The 18201-nt window shown below is 37.0% G+C and overlaps 2 protein-coding genes and 1 long non-coding RNA gene across 3 annotated transcripts; 2 read left to right on the top strand and 1 right to left on the bottom strand.

The window, feature by feature from the left end:
* Positions 1 to 206: 206 nt before the first annotated feature.
* LOC104226949 (uncharacterized) lies at positions 207 to 1584 on the top strand. Its single transcript, XR_011405259.1, has 3 exons — positions 207 to 315; positions 1293 to 1362; positions 1497 to 1584. It is a non-coding gene; the product is annotated as an uncharacterized lncRNA (long non-coding RNA).
* Positions 1585 to 2169: 585 nt separating this feature from the next.
* On the bottom strand, positions 2170 to 7643 carry LOC104226951 (RNA pseudouridine synthase 6, chloroplastic). The gene is made up of 10 exons (XM_009779064.2): positions 7339 to 7643; positions 6501 to 6629; positions 6081 to 6335; positions 5919 to 6000; positions 5564 to 5679; positions 5378 to 5432; positions 5141 to 5252; positions 4242 to 4411; positions 3401 to 3750; positions 2170 to 2679 (listed from the first exon to the last, which is right to left on the bottom strand). Exons 1-9 carry the CDS (start codon positions 7596 to 7598, stop codon positions 3478 to 3480), a joined length of 1452 nt encoding a protein of 483 aa, XP_009777366.1. The 5' UTR covers positions 7599 to 7643; the 3' UTR covers positions 2170 to 2679; positions 3401 to 3477.
* A 4314-nt stretch (positions 7644 to 11957) lies between these two features.
* Positions 11958 to 12759, top strand: LOC138883445 (uncharacterized). The gene is made up of 3 exons (XM_070164133.1): positions 11958 to 12254; positions 12327 to 12360; positions 12464 to 12759. Exons 1-3 carry the CDS (start codon positions 11958 to 11960, stop codon positions 12757 to 12759), a joined length of 627 nt encoding a protein of 208 aa, XP_070020234.1.
* The last annotated feature ends 5442 nt before the right edge of the window (positions 12760 to 18201 follow it).

Below are 18201 nucleotides of genomic sequence, written 5' to 3'. Positions count from 1 at the left end.
GATTCTTTGAGTACTCCTATATATGTGTCTATACGGGTGGGTGATTCTATTATTGTAGATCGAGTCTATCGCTCGTATGTGGTTATTATTGGGGGTCTTAAGACCCGTGTAGATCTCTTACTTCTCGACCCTGAAAATGTAAGTTTATTAGAAGACAAAAGAAATACCAGTAGCATAATCTGGTTTATGCTGGTTTTCAGAAAGACAAGGCGGCATGATTGGAATTTCTTTGGATATCCAATGGTATGAACCTTACAGCAATTCCTCAGAAGATATAGCCGCAACTCAGAGAGCTCGATCATTCTACGTCAATTGGTAAGCCTTCTTTATCAGTAGGACAGTTCTACAGTCTGGTTTCGTGGGCATCAGAGCAGAAAATAATGCTCTTTGACTGAATACCCCTTTGCAAGTTTTTAGACCCTATTATTTTAGGAAGATATCCTAAAGAAATGGTAGAAATTCTGGGATCTAATCTGCCAGACTTTTCAGCGAATGATTTGAGCAAGTTGAGTTACGGTCTAGATTTCATTGGCATCAATTATTATATGGCTAGATATATCAAAGATTGCTTATATTCTGCTTGTGAACATGGAAAAACTTGGTCAGAGGGTTCCTATTTTGTTCCTACAGAAAAAAACGGTGTCTACATTGGGTAACCTGTATGTTTTCTCGTCTTTAATACTTTAGTATTCCTCATCTTTTAATTCACTCTGCATACTATTACTAACACTTTGTACATTTGTGATAGCCCAGCCCGTGTCCGCTTTGGGCCTAGGCCCGCACGGCTTTAAAACGCGTCACTAAGGTCTAAGACTTGTTAACTTATATACCCAACATCCTCTTGTGTTTTGCCGATGTGGGACTCTGTCTAAAGTCTGGAGTGTTACATACACCCCCTCTTATGGACTCAGCATACTCGCTGAGGTTTGCTTCACCGCATGGGATTCGCCTAGACTCAACACTGAGGTTTGCCCCGCCTAACCAGGATTTGCCTAAATTCAGTTGAACTCTGACCCACCATCGGCATGGCTGACACAAGAGTGGCTATGATACCATCTGTAACAGTCTAGCCCGCTAGTGATATTGTCCGTTTGGGCCTAGGTCCGCACGGCTTTAAAATGCGTCACTAGGATCTAAGGCTTGTTAACTTATATACCCAGCATCCTCTTGTGTTTTGCCGATGTGGGATTGTCTAAAGTCTGGGGTGTTACAACATTGCTAAAATTCTTTCTTTTTTTCCAAACTTTTAAATGAATGAGACTGAAGTCGACTGGCTCTTTCTGTACCCACAGGGGATGAAAAAGATTGTGATGTACATGAAGGACAGATTCAATAATACTCCAACGGTTATCACCGAAAATGGTAAGATAAAAAATTAAAAAAAACTCACATTCTTGTCACTTAGAAGCGAGATGCAGTTTATCAACCAATAACTTGAAGGAGATGCAATTTGATCTGTTGAGATGCAACTAATGACATAATTGGCAATGTTGCAGATTTATTGAGAACGAAATTCGGAATCCTTCAATAACGGATACCTTGAACGATGTTCATAGAGTGAACTACATAAATAGCTACTTAAATTCATTGGCAAATGCAATCAGGGAAGGTGCAGACGTAAGGGGGTACTTTGTTTGGTCCCTTCTCGACAACTTTGAGTGGCTAGAAGGATATAGCGTAAGATTTGGACTTCACTATGTCAACTTTACAAATCTCGAGAGAACTCCAAAATTATCAGCCACCAGGTATAAAGAGCTCATGTATAACTTTCACACACAGCTTGAAACACATACTGCCCAGAAATAGCGGAAGAAGACAATGCACATATGGAGGCTTGTAAAGAAGATTTTCATTTTAGGTCTCTGTCGTTGGAGGGCAGCTGGAAATCAAACTATAACTGTTCAGCCTGATCCCTGCCTTCATATTGCAAAAGTCAAGCTCAAGCTTAACCCTTGTATTCACTCTAATGGAACTGTAATCACGTAAAGGAGATTTATTGATTTTGCAGAAATATTCTGTTGAAAGCTGAGTTCTCTCCATTTTTTTCCCTTTCTTCTGTTAGGATTCAACTTAATGTTCCAATATTCTACCAAATGGGTGTAAACTCCTACTTGTTTTCAAAGTTAAAACTCTTATAAATGAGCTCATGATTAAAAACTTCAGCAGATAGGATGTTAAAGTTATATATTCAACAAGCATATACTGTTATAACAAACTCACTGACACTGTTTCATAAACTTCAATTACTACTTCGTACTGAAGTCTGAACATTGATTGGATCAAGCATGACAGCAGATCGTATTTGCATTCCTCAAAATAAAAACTGGCTAAGCCCCAAGATTCAGTGAGTAGTATTACCAGTGAAGGATAAAAAGGGTATGGGCCTGCTATATTTATGACATGCTTTACTACTATAGTAAGATTCGCCGTTGCACTGAGGGATTTGTCAAGGGAAGACTAGCATATGTGCAAATCATTGCTTCAGAAACTCTGAGAGTAGGGCAACATGCAACACACCTTCAATTAATGACCCAAATATATGCTGATGAATTCCTCTTCAACGTCCTGATATTTCACCCACCAAATCATAGCTCAAGACTATTGCACAACTACACACTGTAATTCAGTAAGTGAGCCTTTTCCTTGCAGCTCATAGTATGATCCTAGCACTGGCAATTGCTGTGATATATAAAGAAGTGAATATCAGCTATAAACACAAACAGAAAGTCTGTGTGGATGTTAAGAATTAAGATAGCACACTGTAGTCATTTAAGGAAAAACACCAAATGAAAGATGAACAATACTTCTACAGAAAAGTGGTAACTCAATTCTTTTATTTACATATGAAAACAAATCCAATAACTTTAACATCGCAAGATTACAGCCTAGCCATGCATGTGTCATGCAAATGCATTGAATTTTCACACCTGAGAAGTCAGCAAGCTAAAGAGGAAAATCCTACTAATATGTTCCTATTGCATGAGTCTATAATCTAAGATCTTGCCTCTCCCCTCAAACACCCCTCTTCCTTCTCTTCTAGCTTTCTCACAAGAGAGAGTGAAGCACAAGAGATTTAACCATCAGAGAGGAAGGGGAACTTCGCCTGAGCTGAGGGTCCATCGAAAACAACCTGTCTACCTGCACAAGGTAGGGGTAAGGTATGTGTACACACTACCCTCCCTAGACCCCACTTGTGGGATTACACTAGGTTTGTTGTTGAGAGGAAGGGGAATTTCAACAGGTTAGATGGCAGAGGTTGAATCTTACCAAAATCTAAAGCAAATTCATGGACCGGAAAAGTTCCCAAAACCCCTTAAGCGTAGAAGCTACTCTCTAGTTTACCATGGTTCTCAAATGAAACTTATGCTTTATAGTGATTGATAAATAAAGAAGCTCTTACCTTATGCGGAAGAAGTTTGTCCATCCTGCCACGTTATTCTGATGAAGCAAGGATTAAACATTAGCACAAGCTTTTATCTACCTCCACCAGGGTGATCTGGCCTCATAACAGTGCTCGCCGTCGTCCCATGAAATCTGGCATGCCTGAAGACCTATAGCAACACTAGGTTCTTTACCATGTTGTGCGATCCACTCATCTATTGCAAGTGATTTATCATTTTCGTTTGTATATTTTTTTTTGTTCTTCCCAAGTGGGTTACTCCCAGGACTGACCATTTCAGCAATTGCAGCTGGCATATACATCGCGTCACCCACCACTGGTGCACTACAGGCAGCTAACTGTGCTCGAATCTGCAAATTATGACCATATATCATCAGAATCAGTGATTCCCAAGGCATAGATTATCAAAGAAACACCATTTTGAGAAAATCACTGCTTTGGTTCCCTTTCAAATCTTCATTGTTTCGAGATCACAAAAACCAGAGATGAACTTTTAACAATAACTATCATTCATAAACCAGTTTATGCATGATTAAATAGTTTAACCATGTTCTCTCTCTCTCTCTCTCACACACAAACACACACACTCAAAAAAAAAATTAATGCAGACTCCTCTTTAGACCTGTAAAACAACGAGTATAATATACTTTTCTTACCAGGTAACCTGATTTGAGATATTAGGCCTTTTCACTGTCTAATACTTGCAGGAATAAAACCTGATCATAAGCAGGTGAAAAAACTTGCACTTGCAATCACTCAACTTTGAAACATCAAACTTGAAAAATCCTTTGAACAGAAGGAACCAATACATGAGGGGAGCAGGAAAATGGAATTTAAATACCTGATGCGTCCGACCAGTTAGAAGGTTGATTTGGCACTCATATGCAAAGTCTTTCAAAGGCCATCCACAGTCCTCAATGTTGTATGTGCTCTCAATTTCACTCCTAGGCCAGGCTACCTTCTTGCATTCTAAAACCTCAAGTTGGCACAAATACCATCCTTTCACAAAATCTGCAAAGCATAGATGCCAGGGGAAAAACATGAGCACTATTTTGGAAAGAACACCCAACTCCTTATGGCAAACATTAGTATCATGGGTTGTTCCTAGATGGTGTGACATGGAGATGTACATATAACATATGATCCTTTCGATGGCAGCTGTTTTGGGCTATAGAAAAGAGAAGATTGTGGATAGCCACTAGCATAGCAACATCTGATTAGTTATTTGGATTTGATACTTAATTTTCCTCACCTTTCATCCACCTTAGAAATCTCAAGTATTAGTATTATCAAGTTTTATCTAATTGTGATACCCCCCCCCCCTCTCTCTGTAAGCATGAGTAGTGTTGTCAAAGGCGTGCTTAAGCCCTGAAGCGAGGAGTAAAACATGTAGAGCTCTTCGCCTTGCTTAGCGGGCGCTTTAGTACTGTCATCAAGGCTCTAAGGCATAATTCTCCTTTCCAATGAGCGTAATACTGAAGAGGCGATACTAAACAATTGATATTTCACTTTATCATTATTTTTCTTCAATTTTTTTGTCCATATTTGTTATTCATGCTTTATCATTATTAGTCTTGGACTACACATACATATTTGTATGTTTTCTCCTTTGCGCCTTTCTTCATTAAAACCCACGCTTTATTTTGCGCTTAAAGCCCCTACGGACCTTAGAGCTTTTTGCGCTTTTCTCCTTTGATAACACTCATGGCACTTTCAATCTTTAGTAGCTTACTTGCTTACCTTCAGAAACAAGTCTTGGGGCCATATTAATAGGACGCATGTAGTGTGTAAGTATTCCGAACGGCACAGGAGCAGCAGCCAGCGCAAGATAAAGCTTTTTGACCTTCTTCTCCTGCCAGATAATAGATGAAGTTATTGAAAATGCCTAATGGTAAACTCCACAAAGGACCTCCATGGGAAGGACACTGGAGGTTGTTATTCCCTAAATATCAAATCTTTTGTACAGGCGAGTCTCACCCTGATTTTTCCATGAAATACGGAACAGTACTCCTTGCTTCGAGCTAGCACAACGCTGCACAAATTAGAAATCATGACAGAATCCCTTTTTTTTCAATAAGTAAGAAATCATGACATGCTATTTCACCTCTATGTTTGAACTTTGAAAAAGAAATTTATGTATGATAAATACAGCCAAAATGATACCATCCTTCAGTGCAATTGTCAATCTGATGGGTAGTCTGCAGTGGAGCTGAAAATCCTAATGCTCTAGTAGCAAATGTAGCACAACTTTCTTCAATGTTATCAGTAGTTCCTCCTACCTGAGTTTTAAGTTGTCAGTATCCAAAAGAGTTAGCTTATTGGTAAAGGAAAAAGAAAAATAATAACCTAGTACAACACAAAATTAGTAGTAAAAACTAAAAGCTGAAGATATAATGAGACGCAGACCAATGTAAGTTAGAAATAATTTTCTTGACAGAAATGTCCATTAGAAAATATCAGGTATATAAGAATTTTGATCAACGGAGAAGAATATATTTAATTAAGCATTTTTACTCACAGATGTACCAGCAGGTTTGTCCAGAATAACATAGTCGTCGGTTACAGCAATAATACGAGATTTCCAGTCAATTTCATAGCACCTAATCATATCAAATTACAACATTACCCTCTCGCTAACAAAAAGTCATGAGCTAAAGTAAGAAGACAGTTCAGTAGTTACCTTGGAAAGCGTTTAGGGTGTACATGCACCCGCAAATAAGTTCCAGTTTCAACAATCTCATCAGCACGAGTTATACGGAAAGTCTTCTGAGCTTCACGTACAGTTTTTCCTTTGATTGAAGTTCGCTTTCTCAGAACTGATGGATCTGTAACTTCTTCATACACTTTAATTTGCTCAGCAGTGGCAGTCGGAGGTGGCTTAGGACATACAAGCGCATAATACACAGCCCCAAACTGTATAAGATCTTCCACATATCTTAATGATAAAAAACATTGGACAAGATATCACTTAACTGATCCAAGATAACTATCACTCAACACATCAGTGATCACTCCTCGGGGTGTATATTAGATATTAGAATATGTAGGAACATAACAAGTTAAAGAAGAACAGGACACTAAAGAAAAGATAGAAATTTACAATGGAGGAAGATCCAAAGCTTTACTAATATAGTCTAGAACAGGTCCTTCTTTTGTGACGACAAGATGCTCGACTCTTGGTGGGCTATTCTGCAAGGGGCATGGCAGCAAGCGTCCATACATAAGATGGCTGAAAAGGTGAAATCAGAACAAATAGTTCAAAAAGATCAGTGAAACAAATCATAGGAATCAAAATGGACACTAGCCTTGCGAGAGTTGATGAAATCAGACACATATCTCTGCCCCATCAAACAAAATTGTTAGTCGCATTTACAAACTTAAAATTACAGTTGCAATACACCAACAATTGAAGCTTCCTGCTCTTGTTTAACCTTTTTAATCTATGTAGCCAACAATTGAAGAAACCATTTTGCACCTAATGACCAGATATGACAAATTCGGGGCACACATACATGAGCAGCACTATTGCTGTCCACTCCACTGCCCCTATCAAGGGAAACCAACACATATGAAAAGGGGATGCAAAAGTTTCCACATACAAATGCGTTTCTTGTTCAAGTTCTACAAATAAATCCGGATAAGAATATGTTTTGTGCATATAGTACAATTAGACCTTTTTTCTTTAACTTTATATACCTAGTTAGCTGGTTACACAATGATTTGAAGAAAAAAAGTTTTGAACTGTTTTAAAATTACTCCACTACATCCAGAAGCTTAAGCTATTAGAGAGGATGTGAGACTAATCTAATCAAGAACATCTTTTATGCAATTAAATACAGTGAACAAAATAGTCTAACTATGATAAATTAAATACAGAGCAGGACATTCGAACTTGTCCAGTAGTTTAACAAATACAAGAATGAAAAAACACGAATTACCCATTTGAGGAAACAGTGTGAGAAGGTGAATTGACATCAGACAAAGCAGTGGACTGACAGCTGAAGCCTCTGCTGCAAGAAGAAAAGACCAAGTCTTGGTATTGATTCTTGTTCTTGAGGAGGCGGCTACGACTTGAGGCTAATGTATGCAACAGAGTAACAGGGGAAACAAACCCATTTCGCCAATTGGGTGTCCATATTCGAGAAGCAATCAAACAGTTGGTGAATATTGGAGTTAAACTGGCAGTGGCAAATGTCATGGTCTTTGTGGTTCTTGGAGGGTTTAAGGTTGATAGGTGAGAGAGAGCGAGCGAGAGTTTTAAGTTTTTAACTGAAGTACAAGATTTTGAGACAAATAGATTTGGAAATTGCCATTTGATCTTTGTATTTTTGGGAAATTATATTCAAGTCCCTTAACTTTTCGTGATGCACAAGGAAGTACAAATACTAGGAGTACAAGCTAAGATGAGAACATTTAGCAAGAAGAACTCTTCAACACTTGAATTGGTCAAGTGACCTCCCATTTTCTTTTTTAATTTCTTTTGGATTAGAAAATGGTTAAATGAATAAGTTCGGGTGGATGAGGCCTTTTTAATATTTTAAAAAATTGTAAGTCACCTATAAGTTTTGAAAAACATTACCTCTCTCTCCATTTTCCTCCCAATTTCTCTCTCATCTCTCTGCTCTCTCTTCTCTCTGTCACTCAACCCCATCGACCACGATGGTTTCCGGCAGGAAAAGACAAGAATCAAGTTTTGATTTTGGGTGAAATTATCGCTATAGACTAAACAAGCATTGTATTAAAGCTCAGAACGCGTTAATTTTGGTAACTTTTAATTTCTTCTTTTTTCGTTTCTTACATATTTGATTTCAGGTTTTGTAGTGTGATTCGTTCATGTGCATGTTCAAGACCGATTGAGTTGTGTATAATCATATCTTATATGGTGTGGGTAGTTATATTTGCTTCTTGGACTACCTTTGTGCTCTGTATTTTAGAATTTCATCGTAACTGACGACCTAATGTTTATTGATAAACTTGTAATCGATTCTTTTCTGATCATAGATGTTTGCTGGAATTTGGGCTTATTTTTCTTATTCTGATCATAAGTTTAAAATTATTAAATGGGACATTGCATATTTGCACGAAGGTAATATGAAGAGGAACCGGTTGCTAAGAAGCATATTCCTTTGACAAAGAAGGCAATTGCACAGCCTTCAAAGCCTTCAAACAACAAAGGAAATGTAGAAAAAAATCATCGCCAAGTAAGCAATTGTTGAGCCTTCAAAAATAGCTACTAGAAAACAAAATGTAAATACTTCTAAAGCTTCTCCTAGTGAAGGAAATGTTGAGATTTCTAAGCATGATAGGAAAAAAAAGAACAAAAGAGCCATTAAAGTCTATCGGTAAAAAAGAACAAGATCAAGGTCTAGATTAGTTGGCGAGGACATACCTGTTAGCAAAAAAATTTATTTTAAGGAGGTTAGCATTAGAGGGTGTTGATGAGGACGAGGAAGAATACTTGGACATAAATGCAGCAATATCTCAAATGAAAGAATATGTTTCTAAAAAAATAATTGTCGAAGAAGAAAAGGATAGTGATGATGAAGCTTTAAGTGGGGAGGTTGATGAAAATGGTGATGATTCCGCTCAGAAGGTTGATAAAGATGCTGAAGAAGAAGAAAAAAGAAGATGTAGCAGAAGAAGAAGATGATGAAGACGATGATGATGATGATAATGATGATGATGATGATGATGATGATGAAGATGATGATGAACAACTTGAAAATGGTGAAGATGGACTAGAAAGTGAAACACACGCAGCAGTTGAAGGTGACCGGGATGCTCTGTCAATTTTTGTGTTTGTAAGGGTGATCGACGCATCCAAATACAAATTCAGGACTTTTCTAAGAAAAGCATAGACGTTTCCTAGCCAATATTAGTGTGAGGTCTAGGATCAATTTATTCCATGAGTTCAAGGAAAAACTTAGAATAGTCAAATTGATGGAAAAGATTTATAGTAGTTATTTTGGACTGTGTGAGAAACTTTTAGAGCACTAGACATAGTTCAATGGACAACTTGTCCATTCCATACTGATTCACTAAATTTATTGCGAGAAGAAGCGTGAGTTGTGGTTTTTAGTTGGAGACAAGCATGTTCACTTTGGATTGAAGGAGTTTGCTTTGATGACTAGATTGAACTGTGGTGCCAAAGCCAGTGAAGAAACTATGAAAAAAGTGATGGATGATGGCGAAACATTCTACGATAAAGTTTGTCAGTCTAGCAGGAAGGGAGTAGATGCAGAGCTGCTTTTGAAACAGTTGAAGTCCAAGAGTTTTGAGACAGTCGAGAGGGTGAACTATTTTTGCCTTTCTACCTATATGTAATGAAACTACCTTGCTTCTTATTAACTGTTGATGCTGTACTTTTTGCTTCCTTAGCACTTCCTTATTATATTACAACAGGTAGCTACTTGGTTGCGTAAAGACAATGTGTCTAATAATAAACTAGCTACTTGGTTGTGTGAACACCTAATTATTTTTACCACCTTTTAGTATTAAAATAGTTATAAGTTAAGCCACTTCGCCACCTATTCTCCGATCACCGGCCGGCGAATTTCTCCCTTTTCCCCCATCAAGTCAAGTGTGAATTGCTAACCTACGCTCATCGGAATGGGGAGAGCACAAGGACGGCCATCGAAGGCTACTAAACTACTGATTGAAGAAGACAACATCTCAAAAGAAGGAAGGACTCTAGAAACGGTGAGATTGGTTACACCAAAACCTCTAGCAATTGGAGGTGATGGTACTGTCACATTGAACAAAGCAGGGGTCAAAGAGGTGAACATAACAATTGAAAGGAAATTAAGTGAGGAAACGTCAATACACAAAGGAAAGGAGCATGCAACACTGAATTTGGAGATATGGACAACCCTACCAGCTCGAACTGGAGAAAGTAAAGCATTAGCAGGTACATGGACAACACCGACTAACATACATAAGGTATTAAGCTCGGAAGGACTAGCACAACAACAGATGCAAGCTGTAGATCTGATATTGAAGTCTGTTCCAAGTGAAAACACCAATGGAACAGTAGCTCAAACTGGAGGTACATAGAGGAAATTACAGTTGGAATCTGAACCAAAGCCAGCTAAGACATGGTCGATGCTGCTTGAGGAGAATAAATTGGCAAAAAGAGGTATGGATCTGAAGTTTATACCGCCTACTATTATTGAGGATAAGGCGATTGTAGAACTGGTACAAAAGGATATTGATAGTGAAGTACACAAGAGGAAATATGCGGCAATAGTATATGTCATAGGTGGATCACCTTCTATTGAGGCTATGGAGAGATTTGTAGCAGGATAAGGGGATTTCTCAATGAAACCAAAAGTATATTATCATAATGCTGGTTATTTTATGATTAATTTTTCATGTTTGGAAGAGAGAGATATGGTGATGTATTCAGGGCCACATATGCTTAACAATAGACCAGTTATTATGAAGGCATGGACTGCTGAATTTGACTTTGATGCTGAGGATTTGAAGACCATTCCCATTTGGATCAAACTGCCTAACTTACATCTATATTGTTGGAGGGCAAGTGCATTGAGCAAAATAGGTAGTGGTTTAGCCCAGCCAATATATGCAGATGCTTGTACTTCAAATGCTGAGAGAATTTTATATGCAAGGATATTGATAGAAGTTGATGTTACTAAGGAGTTACCAAATGTTATTAAAATAAAAGATCCAAAGGGAAAAATCATGGCACAAGAGATATGGTATGACTGGAAACCTTCATATTGTTCAAGATGTATGCAAATAAGCCACAACTGTCAACAAAAGCAGATCAACACAGTAGGGGTAGAGAAGAAAACATGACAGTAACAATAAAAGATATTGGCAAACCAGAGAACAGAATGGAAGCCTATTAATAATGAAGCTGGATTACAAAGCCAGCATCAGCAGGAGGTACAAAGGAAAACTAATAAGAAACAAGTGAATAATGATAAAAGAGAAGGAAGTGGAGATGTATGGCAACAAGTTAAAAGTAAATCTGCAGCAAAAGGGCAAAGAACACAAGAAGCTAGGCAATGCATTCAAGTTCTGAATGGTTTCAACAACCTAGTAGAGACAGGACAAGAACAAATAACAAGAGGAATATCTGAATGTAGTACAAGTAAAGGGGTGGAGGGGGAGAGGTTGAAACAAAACACTTTAGCAGCATCAGCATGATAGTCACATGGAATGTAAGGGGGTTCAATAAAGTATTTAAACACAAGGAGTTAAAGGTGTTTATGAGAGATAATAAAGTAGATATGATAGCAATATGTGAGCATAGAGTAAAAGATACAAAAGCAGATAAAATTATTGGGAAAGTACTACCAGGATGGGAATGGAGTCATAATGTGTCAAATACATGTAAAGGCAGAATCTGGGTAATATGGAATCCAAATGTGTTGTAGTATACAGTGTTAGAGAGATATTCCCATGTTATACATGGCAATGTGAAGATTCTAAAGACTAATAAGGATTTCTATTTTTCAGCAATCTATGGATTACATAGTGTGCAAGACAGAAATCATTATGGGTGGTAATTAGGAACTTAACAAGGCAATGCATGGGACCTTGGTTGCTGATGGGAGATTTTAACTCTATATTAGGGGTTGATGATAGAATGCATGGAAGTGAAGTTCAGGATAATGAAACAAAAGATTTTAAAGAAGTTATAGAAGATTGTAGTTTGGCAGAATTACCTACAGTGGGCAAGACATATACATGGACAAATGGTCATGTTTATAGCAGAATTGATAGAGCAATAGTTAATGACATATGGATGATTAATATGCCTCCTAGACAAGTTCAAATATTGAATCCTCTTTTCTCAGATCATTCTCCACTGGGGATTAAGGTAGAGGTAAGATGTGATAACAATAAAAGGCCCTTTAAATTCTATAATTGTATGGCTGATCACCCTGACTTTGGGTAGATTGTGGAAAGCAACTGGACAATGAAGAATGGGGGTATGGAAGTTGTATGGAAGAACCTGAAACCTATAAGAGCTGCTTTGAAACAATTAAACAATATGGAGTTTAAGAATGTCAAAATGAAGTTAACTACCATCAGAAAGGAACTGGATGTCTACAAGGAAGAATGAAATTGCTAATCCAACAATTGATCTGTTTGAAGAGGAGAAGAAACTACTACTACAGCTAGAAAAGTGGGATAAAATTGAGGAGTCCATCTACAAGCAAAAATCAAGAGTGAAATGGTTGAAGCTGGGAGATACTAACAGTGCCTACTTCTTTGCTAGCATGAAAGGAAGGAGAACACAAAATCAAATTACAAAGCTTACTAATAGTAATGGGGATGTGTTGACAGATGGAAAGAGTATTGAAGCTGAAGTGGAAAGAGTTTGTTAGGAACTACAAGTGGCAGCATACTAGCTATTCATCCTGGCTGGATAAGGAATGGACCAGTGCTAACTAGAAGACATCAGTTGCAGCTCATAACTCTTTTCACAAAGGAAGATGTAATAGATACTGTAAGCACGTGATTTTTGCCCTATATGAGAATTACTCCCAAAAATTCAAAATAAAATGATTTTCCTTTGGTGTGCAATTTTGTGAGATTTTGTGATATTTTTGGATAATTTTTTGTATTTGTCTGTGCATGTTTATTTGTTAAATTAATAAAAAATACAAAAATATGCCACATTTTGCATGTAGGATTTAATTCTACAATTGTAAGTAATTAAAATTGTTTTACAAAAATTAAAAATTACAAAAATAGGCATCTTTTGCATTTTTAGCATTTAATGTCCAAATGAACAATTTTTGCCTAATTATTACTTAATTGTGCGTTAATTGTTATTGGGAGTTAATTTGCGTTTCTATAATTTAGTTCTTAATAATAATTTAAGTATGTTTAGAATTTAGTTTTAGAAAAATAAAAGAAGAAAAGAGAACAAAAATACAAAGAAAAATCGGATTGGGCCACTTCTTCAATTTCAAACCACAGGCCCAAATAATTGCCCAACCTTCCCCATGACCCGGTCCAATTCAAACCGGGTCGACCCGGTCCGCCCCATTAACTCAAATACCCAACACCCTTCTTCATTTTTCAAAACACAAAACACAAACAAAAAAAGAAACAAAAAGAAAACCCTAAAACACTAACTCATCCGCCCCCCTCCCCTCTCATTTTTCTTCTTCTTATCCAAAACACCAACCTCCCCATCAATGGCTACCCTCCTCTTCATCACACATCCATGGGCTCCCACTGCCTCCGTCTCCGACCAAGCGACCACCATCGCGACTTCGTCTTCGTCGTTCGACGTCAAGCTCGAGTTTGAGCTCGACGTCCATGGCTGCCCTCAACCTCACGTCCAAACGGCCAACTGCTACTGTTTCTTCTTTGCTACATCCAGCCATGGACAACTGCTATTCGTTTCTGCCTTCATCGAGGCTCGTCGTCCAGCCCGTTCCCAGTACGTCATCGCCGCTGCTTCTCCTCCTTCCTCCGAGCTGCTGCTGCCGCGCTGCTGCCTCACCTTCATCTTCTTCACGTACTAAACCAAACTTCATTGCCTGCTACTGCCTCCTGCTTGTGACGGGCTGCCACTGTTTCGTTTTTAAACGATGCCAAACGACCATCTTCTTTGGTCGTCCGTTCGTGGTCGTCTTCGGCGTCAAGTTATCTTGGTGCGATACTCGTTTCCGGACAGATTGTTTTCATCCAAGTTCATCATCATTTGTTCGAAGCTTTGGTCATCAAAACAGTCCGTACATATGTCGTGTTGATCCGGTTAGTAGTTTTTGAATTTTATTTTTGTCCGTATTTTGTTTTGATATTCTCGAATCTAAAATCGGCAAATGTTTGTGTTGTTCATGACTATCGTTTGAATTAATTTTTTAGTTTGTTCATATGTTTTATTGAATTAATTTTCAGATTTCAAATGGAAATTTAATTAGTTGTTTTTCATGTTTGTTTTGTTGTTTAGGTAAAAAATTTGTTAGTTTAATGTTTGTCAGATTCAAATTGAAATTTAATTAATTATTTCTTCGATTTGTTTCATGTGTTATGTATTTTTCCAGAAATTATTAATGTTGTTTGAATCATTTAATCCGTCATGTTTGTTGTTTAAAATGGATTTTAATGCATGTTTATTCATTGTTTGAAGTTCGTCCAGTAATTTAATTTGAGTTTATTTTGGTTTTTGATTTGTTGATTTAATTTGAATCATGCATTTTGTTGTTTGGATTGTTGTCTCTTTGCTCGTCCATTTTTGGTCTAAGTTAACAGGATTGGTTCCCGATATGGTTAATTTACTTCCATTAATTTTGAGTTGTGTTGTTCATCGTGTTCATATGATTTGTTATTGAAGATTGTTGAGAAATTGGTCATCTTAGCTATATTTTGGTTAAGTTATGATTAGTTGATTGTTTAGAACTGATGGGGGTAGTTTGGTAAATTACATTACATTCAGGGGTAGAATGGTAATTGCAATAAGGTCGGAGGGGTAGTTTGGTAATTGAACATTATTATAATTGTTTATGTAGGCATGAGAGACAAAATAATGGGGTGGGGTTTTGATATAATTGTTTAACATAATGGGGGACAAGACATAATGTAGTGGGGGAATATTGTATTTGTTTATGTTAGGCATGTGGGACAAATTGTAATGGGTTGGGGTTGATGTATTTATTTAATATAGGCATGTGGGACAAGGTTTAAAATAAAGAAAACATTAAGTAGTGGGTACAAAGCATGCCTTGGGGGAATAATTTTGGATTGGGGATTCAAGACTTGTCTTGCTATATATATAGGGTCATTTGACACATAAAAGGGGAATTTAGACTGGAATTAGAAAAAGATTTGAGAGAGAGTTTTAGGACTGGAACATAAAAAGACAGACTTCTTACACTTGAGAGCTGACAGACTTTTACACTTGAGAGAGCTTTTAGACTGAAAAAGAGAAAGACAACTTGAACTTCTACTTGAATAAATTCCGTTTGTCTTTTCTCGAGTGTTATTGAAAATCAGTAAACTACTGCATCTTGTATCTGTCTCTCTTCTGCTTTGACTGCGATTGCACTTTGGTATTGCTGATTTTTCAATCCGTTACTGGGTTATTCTACTGGTTGTTACTGGTTTGCGGTGTTGCTGAACCTGCTGTTGCTGTGTTATAACTGCTGCTGATTTCTCCTTCTTTTGTTCTTGTACTGCCATTTCCAGGTACACATTTGTACACTCTCGGCTTGAAGCGAAATGAAATATTAATCAGGCTTCGTTCCTGTTGAATCCCTCCTGTTTAGATTTGTGTTTGAATATAATTTTCCTTTCTTGGTATAAAAATGTAGTCGATTTATTAATGAGTAATGGGGTTGCATATGTATAACTTCTTCATCTAACAATGTTAGTTTAAATTAATCAAATACTAGTTAATTTGTGCTGATATTATGGTGTGTCAATCTCATGTTCTAGTATTATCGAATAATAGAATATAGAATGAAAGCAGTTTTTCTTTGTACAAACTCGATCGCAATTTTCCATTCACCTTAGCCGTAAACTAATAACTAATAAGTTATGTTTTTTCAGCATGTAATTAATTGAGAAATTTTCTTTTATTTTTAGAGACAAACTTAATAGAAGAAATGTAGTCACTGTAGGTTTATCCTTAAAAATAAAAATGAGACGAGCCTCGCCAAATAAATCACACATCGCTGGGGCCCTCACTAAATACATAACCATTGACTAGACTTTGGATTTGGCCGTTTAATAAACATTCACGGCCTCTTCCTAAAATAACAATACGTTAGTTTCTTTAGGACGCGCCTTAATAAATCTTACATTCTTAAACTAGGGTGCACATTTATGTGACCCAAATCCAAATCTCAACGGAGTCGAAATGTGTTTCTAATCACGGGTACATTGATTGTGACGTGGTTCGAGATGTGTGGCCATGACGTTGCAAATTCCTTTTAAAAATAAAAATGAGATGAGCCTCGTCGAATAAAAATACAAAATTGCGGGGCCCTCAGTAAATATTTGTTTTAAAATTGTTTAGATTTCGGGATGGATCGTTTAGCAAAATTCCACGGCCCTACCCAAAGTAAATGATACGCTAGTCGCTTTAGGCGCGCCTTTAATAATTTAATTTTCTAAAAACTCGGGTGCACATTTATGTGACCCAAATCCAAATCTCAACAGAGTTGAAATATGCCAACAACCACGGGTGCATTGATGTGACGTGGTTCGAGATGTGTTTCCACGATGTTGCAATTCTTGATAAAAATAAAATGATAAAAGCGGTTAAAAGTTAAATTTTGCACATAAGTTCACACTTGTATAAAATCAGATAATCAAGCCGAATATAACAGTTGAGCGACCGTGCTAGAACCACGGAACTCGGGAATGCCTAACACCTTCTCCCGGGTTAACAGAATTCCTTATCCAGATTTCTGGTACGCAGACTGTAATATGGAGTCATTCTTTTCCTCGATTCGGGATTAAAATTGGTGACTTGGGACACCCTAAATCTCCCAAGTGGCGACTCTGAAATAAATAAACAAATCCCGTTTCGATTGTCCTTTAATTGGAAAAAACTCCCTACGCCCCTCGCGGGGGCGGAAAAAGGAGGTGTGACAGCTCTGGCGACTCTGCTGGGGATTAAAACCCAGAACCACTGGTTCAGGGTTAAGAATTCGAGCTTAGAATAATTGTTATTATTTGGCTTTATTTATTATCTGATTATTACATGTTTTGAGCCTAATGTGCTAAATGCTGCTTTTACCGCTTTGATATTATTTGAACTGTATATAAACTGTGCCGAAACCTTTCTCTTCTTACCTCCGGGGATGTGCTTACTGGTTGAGACTCCCTATTCTGTTAGTGTCATACCCTAAATAAAAGAGGCTCGGAAAGTTTCTAAGCCGGCTGGCCTTTTGGTTCCCGGAAAGGAGCTCCTTCCTCAACTCGAGTTGTCCGCTCGGGTACACTGTCTAGAACACCGACCCAGGTTTTGAACATAGAATAACGTGACTTCATGTCGGATCCCTAGTAGGAACGCTTATTTGCATCACGTTGCATTTGACTTAGGGGACTCAACACAGGGGTTGGGTCCGTCTAGGACTAGCAACCTGATATGAAAAGACCATCTTGATGCATCCTATTTGTTTTCCGTGCATTTATTCGTCTCGCACCCGCATGCTGACCGGTGTTTGAATATTAGGAATATTGTGAAATTGAAAGAAAAAATAGCTGTTAGGGAATTGATTGTTTATTTTTGAAAAAAACCAATGCCCAAATACTGTCAAAACTCTGCCGAAATTTTGAGAAAATGAAAAAAAAAACGTCTTATTAGTTTGTTTTATTAAAAGCAAAAGAAAAATAGAAGAAAAAAATCGTTGTTCTGTCTTGGTTGTTCAAAAAAAAAAATAGAAAAAAAATAGTTTGTCTTGCCATAAAAAGGAAAATGAAAAATAGGCTTGTTTTTAAAATAATTTTTTATTTATTTATTTGTTTATGAAAGTGACAAAATAAAAAATAAAATAAAAAGAGTCGGGCGTTGAAAGTGATTTTATTATTTGTTGCAAATATATATATATATATATATATATATATATAAAAATCCAAAAAGTTTTTCTTTATTTCCAGAAAATGTATATATATCTTTATTTGTTGCAAAAATATTTGTCTTGCCAAAAAGTCTACAAAAGTTTTTTAGACTCCCAATTTTCAAAACAAAAAATCAAAAAATATTTTCCATTATTGACTTCTTTAGAAAGTCTTTTTAATTATTAAAAAAAATAAAACAAAAAATATATAATAAAATAAAAACAAAATCCGAAAATATTTTCCTT

Source organism: Nicotiana sylvestris, chromosome 2 (assembly GCF_000393655.2).
Source record: "Nicotiana sylvestris chromosome 2, ASM39365v2, whole genome shotgun sequence".
Lineage (NCBI taxonomy): Eukaryota > Viridiplantae > Streptophyta > Magnoliopsida > Solanales > Solanaceae > Nicotiana > Nicotiana sylvestris.
The sequence above is the reverse complement of the archived record's forward strand: the minus strand, read 5'-3'. Positions and strand labels throughout refer to the sequence as shown.

Bases quoted from the DNA above. Each gene is read 5' to 3' on its own strand.
- LOC104226951 (XM_009779064.2), bottom strand. From the start codon at position 7,598: ATGACATTTGCCACTGCCAGTTTAACTCCAATATTCACCAACTGTTTG. The intron at 6,630-7,338 runs GTAATTCGTGTT...TCACCTTTTCAG, and splicing joins CACACTGTTTCCTCAAATGG to CCATCTTATGTATGGACGCT. The intron at 5,253-5,377 runs GTGAGACTCGCC...ATTATCTGGCAG, and splicing joins TATTTCATGGAAAAATCAGG to GAGAAGAAGGTCAAAAAGCT.
- LOC138883445 (XM_070164133.1), top strand. From the start codon at position 11,958: ATGGGACCTTGGTTGCTGATGGGAGATTTTAACTCTATATTAGGGGTT. The intron at 12,255-12,326 runs GTAAGATGTGAT...GACTTTGGGTAG, and splicing joins CACTGGGGATTAAGGTAGAG to ATTGTGGAAAGCAACTGGAC. The intron at 12,361-12,463 runs GTATGGAAGTTG...AACTACCATCAG, and splicing joins CTGGACAATGAAGAATGGGG to AAAGGAACTGGATGTCTACA.